General features: G+C 37.6%; 1 protein-coding gene across 1 annotated transcript; it reads left to right on the forward strand.

Moving 5' to 3' along the window:
* On the forward strand, positions 1-3,253 carry LOC113097504 (prostasin-like). Its single transcript, XM_026262718.1, has 10 exons — positions 1-70; positions 514-534; positions 638-800; positions 886-1,154; positions 1,490-1,632; positions 1,727-1,949; positions 2,079-2,208; positions 2,302-2,546; positions 2,640-2,737; positions 2,905-3,253. Exons 1-10 carry the CDS (start codon positions 16-18, stop codon positions 3,163-3,165), a joined length of 1,608 nt encoding a protein of 535 aa, XP_026118503.1. The 5' UTR covers positions 1-15; the 3' UTR covers positions 3,166-3,253.
* The last annotated feature ends 858 nt before the right edge of the window (positions 3,254-4,111 follow it).

Below are 4,111 nucleotides of genomic sequence, written 5' to 3' on the forward strand. Positions count from 1 at the left end.
AGCGAAATCAGAAAGATGAAGATGTTCTCGACACTGAGTTTGGTGTTTGTAATCACTCTCCTAACCAAAGGTAAATGCCTTCATCTTCATATCATGTTGTTTAAGAAATCTGCTATGACAAAATTAATTAAATAATTAAAAACAAAGGTTTTGTTTGTTTGTTTGTTTTTTGTTTTGTTTTTTTACAAGTTGTATTATTTCTATTTATTAATGCTGTAACATATGCTATTTTTTATATGTAAGTTGAGATACACACAAACACTCAAGTTATGATTTCTCAATTTGTGTTTGAAAATACTTTTCCAGTTTCTAAATAATTTGCTTGAATAGATTGTTTTTAATTTTATGGAAAATTACAACATGTTATCTTCCAGTTTATATCTGGGATTACAAAGATGACTTATTAAGCCGATAAAACGAGTCTCACGTGTAGTTACTACCTGGGCTTCTCGAGGGTACTGGTGAAGAGCAGTTGTCTTTTTTTAACATTTAATCTTGTGTCATCTCCTCCAGGGTGTGACTGCCAATCTTTTGGTAAATATTTTTTTCCTCACATAATAATACAAGTAACAAAATAACATATTCACCTCTTTCTTGGAGCGTCAGTGTGATGGTCTTTTCCCTGTCTTGTTTGAAGCGTGTGGCAGTGCGCCCCTCAACACTAAGATCGTTGGGGGACAGGATGCCTCTGCTGGCGCTTGGCCGTGGCAGGCCAGCCTTCACGAGGATGGAAATCATTTCTGTGGTGGATCGCTCATCAACACTGAATGGATTCTGACTGCAGCTCACTGCTTTCCAAGGTAACCCACGCAAACATTTTTAATAACACGATACCTTCTTGATAATTCATGTGATTGTAAACACTTGGTGGTGTCCTCGCATTAGTTCCCCGGACCCTTCGGTCTATACTGTGTACCTGGGTCGACAGAGTCAAGACCTACCCAACCCAAACGAGGTGTCCAGGACCGTCTCTCAAGTCATACTTCATCCAGAATACAACAACCTCCCCCATGACAATGATATGGCTCTGCTGCATCTCTCCTCGCCTGTGACCTTCACTAATTTCATCCAACCAGTCTGTCTGGCTGCTGAAGGAAGTACATTCAACAGTGACATGATGTGGGTCACAGGTTGGGGAACCATTAATTCAGGAGGTAAGAAGCAAGGTCAATTTTTAGTGAATAGTGAATTTGGGCTTTTGATACATCCATTCATACCAGATTTGAAAGTTTCATACATTTAATACCCAAAGTTTTTCAACTCTTTTTGCATAAAGCTTGAATTCAGTATATCGTAGTATTATACTGCTCTTACTTTCTATGCCATATATGATGCAACCAAACTTTAACTGATAAAATGTATATATATATTAAAAAAAGGATGTTCATATAAAAGATTCTGCTTCTAAAGATCAGAATATTATGCAAAATGATCTCTACCTGTTATCTGAGCATTGATGATAAGTTTTTCCTCATTCATTGTTACGCAGTGCCCCTTCCTTCACCTCAAATCCTTCAGGAGGTGGATGTGCCCATGGTTGGAAACACTAAGTGTAACTGCCTTAATGGAGGATCGATAACAAATAACATGATGTGTGCTGGACCATTGGAAGGTGGAAAAGATTCCTGCCAGGTATGAATAATACATTGCTTGTATCATTTAAAGCAATAATATTTTTTCAATTGTATTAATATGTTAATATTCAATTTACTCTGTGGCTGCACAGGGTGACTCTGGAGGTCCAATGGTCATCAGAGAGGGCTCTAGATGGATCCAGGCTGGCGTTGTGAGTTTCGGTCAAGGTTGTGCTCTGCCTAATCTTCCTGGTGTGTATGCCAGAGTGTCCAATTACCAGAACTGGATCTATCAGCATGTGGGCATGAATAATGCGGGCTTCGTCCCTTTTACCTCCACTGCGCCTGCTCTAGATGAGACCTGTCCTTCAGCAAGTATGTTTCTTAACATCACCATGACAAAGCAAAATGAAATGATCCATCAACAGTTTTACAGCTTACTTACACTTCCCCTTTAGCTGCCATTTATATTTACCTCTCCTTCTCTCTCGCTTTTCTCTCCAGTGCCAGTGTGTGGAGGTACTGCGGGTTCATGGCCATGGATGGCTAGTGTAACTTATCACAATTATCCAATGTGTGTAGGAACTTTGATCTCTGAGCAATTCGTCTTGACCGCTGCTAGCTGCTTTGCCAGGTGATCATTTCAGGAAAACTTCATTTCATATGAAATCAGCTGCCTAAAAACCGATGACTTGCGCACTCACATTCAACACATCTTATTTTTCAGGTTCATGGGTACGGATGGATGGGAAGTCGTCCTCGATGTCGTCCAACCAGACTGCTCCAGCATGCCAACTGCCACTGATGTGGCAAATGTCTTTTTTGACGATATTTTAGGAAATGGTGTAGCAGTCCTGCAATTGTCTCATCCGTTTTCTCAAGTTCCCAATTTACCGGTTAACCTGTATGATCTCAACTTTGGCCCTGGTACTCCATGTTCAGTTATTGGTTGGGACTCAAGTGCTGGTACAAGTGAGTTCACATAATCATTTATCCAGACTTTCTATGACAATGCATTCAATGAAATCATTTTTTAAAAATCTACTTTACTTTCTTCTTTTGCAGGTCTACCTTTCCATGAATTGCAGACCACCATTGTAAACTGTGATCCTTCACAAAGCACACAGATCAACATCTGCACCGAGCTGTTACACCTTCAGCAGGTATTTGCAGGGTCCTTTTTTTCAGTCCTTTTAGCCGTGTGTTTTGAGTTTTCAGACTGAAACAGATTTACTGCTTCAGCTACTGTTACTGCATACAATTATAATGTTTTTAGAAATCTAGCACTGCATGTTGTTTGTAACTGTCTTTCTGGCTCACTCTCATTCAGGAGAATGATGGCAGTCCTCTGCTGTGTAGAACGAACGACATGTGGGTTCAGGCTGGTATTCTGTCCATTCCCCCTGGCAGTGAGAACAACCCATTCTCCAACAGCACAGTCTTCATCCAGACCTCTCCCTTCTCCTACTTCCTGACTAACACTCTCTACAACGTCCCATCTATTCTGGATGGGGCAGAGTCCTTCTCGCCCCTCTCTCTCACTTACATCCTTCTGCTCTCTCTCCCAGCAGTCATCCAGGCCTTTTTCTGAAGCGGCCATCTGTCACTTCATCACTGAATAAACTAACGTATGCAGTACATTATATGGGGCATTAAAGGGAATTTGCTCTTACATTAGAAATAAAAGCTACATAAATCTTTAATTTGAATGAAATAATGAAGGTGGAAACTTAACACTTTGCATATTCCAAATAAAAACTAAGTAAATTAAAAAGAAGTTTTGTTTCTCAATTTCTGTAACTCACACTCTCTAGTAAATGAACTCCATTACTCTTGAAATGACTATTTAAATTTATGTGTTAAGATAAAAAAATCAGTGAATCAGTGTAGTGAAGTTGTTTAATGATACATTTTTGAGCCATGGGAACTTAAAATGACAGAAAATGAACATAAAATGAAATGATAAGATAAGAAATGACTCATTGTTATTTTATTATTAATTCACAGTATATTTTTTAACACTTTTATATTTGGCTCTCATGAATATTAGTAAATCCCAATAAGATATTTTCCAATATTAGTGCGAAAAATCAGTGCAGTTTTTAATTAAGGACACTGAGAGCAATCAACTATATTTTTATTATTATTATTCATAATAAATCATAAGCATAAAAAATAAAGCTTCTAGTTATAGCTAGAACACAAATGAAACTGCGGTAAAATTTGTAATGCTTTTTATAAATTAAACATAAGAATAACTTTTATATTGTTAGTAATATTTCAAGAACCTTTATACACGGGACTGAAGCAACATTATGTACCTGATTATCCATGTATATTCTTTTTTAGAAATCATCTGATTATCAAATTTGATAAAGGCTTTAGAGGAATGTTTATCTGTTCATCTCTCAGTCCTCATTGTATTGCATAACCTACTGAGCATTGATCAGAAAATTAAGCATTTTCATATCATCTTACTAAGACATATTATTGAGAGATGGTGAGTGACAACTGATATTTACATGCATTTAATGTAA

The sequence above is a fragment of the Carassius auratus genome, unplaced genomic scaffold (assembly GCF_003368295.1).
Source record: "Carassius auratus strain Wakin unplaced genomic scaffold, ASM336829v1 scaf_tig00216322, whole genome shotgun sequence".
NCBI lineage: Eukaryota > Metazoa > Chordata > Actinopteri > Cypriniformes > Cyprinidae > Carassius > Carassius auratus.

Bases quoted from the DNA above. Each gene is read 5' to 3' on its own strand.
- LOC113097504 (XM_026262718.1), top strand. From the start codon at position 16: ATGAAGATGTTCTCGACACTGAGTTTGGTGTTTGTAATCACTCTCCTA. The intron at 1,950-2,078 runs GTATGTTTCTTA...TTTTCTCTCCAG, and splicing joins TGAGACCTGTCCTTCAGCAA to TGCCAGTGTGTGGAGGTACT. The intron at 2,547-2,639 runs GTGAGTTCACAT...CTTCTTTTGCAG, and splicing joins GGACTCAAGTGCTGGTACAA to GTCTACCTTTCCATGAATTG.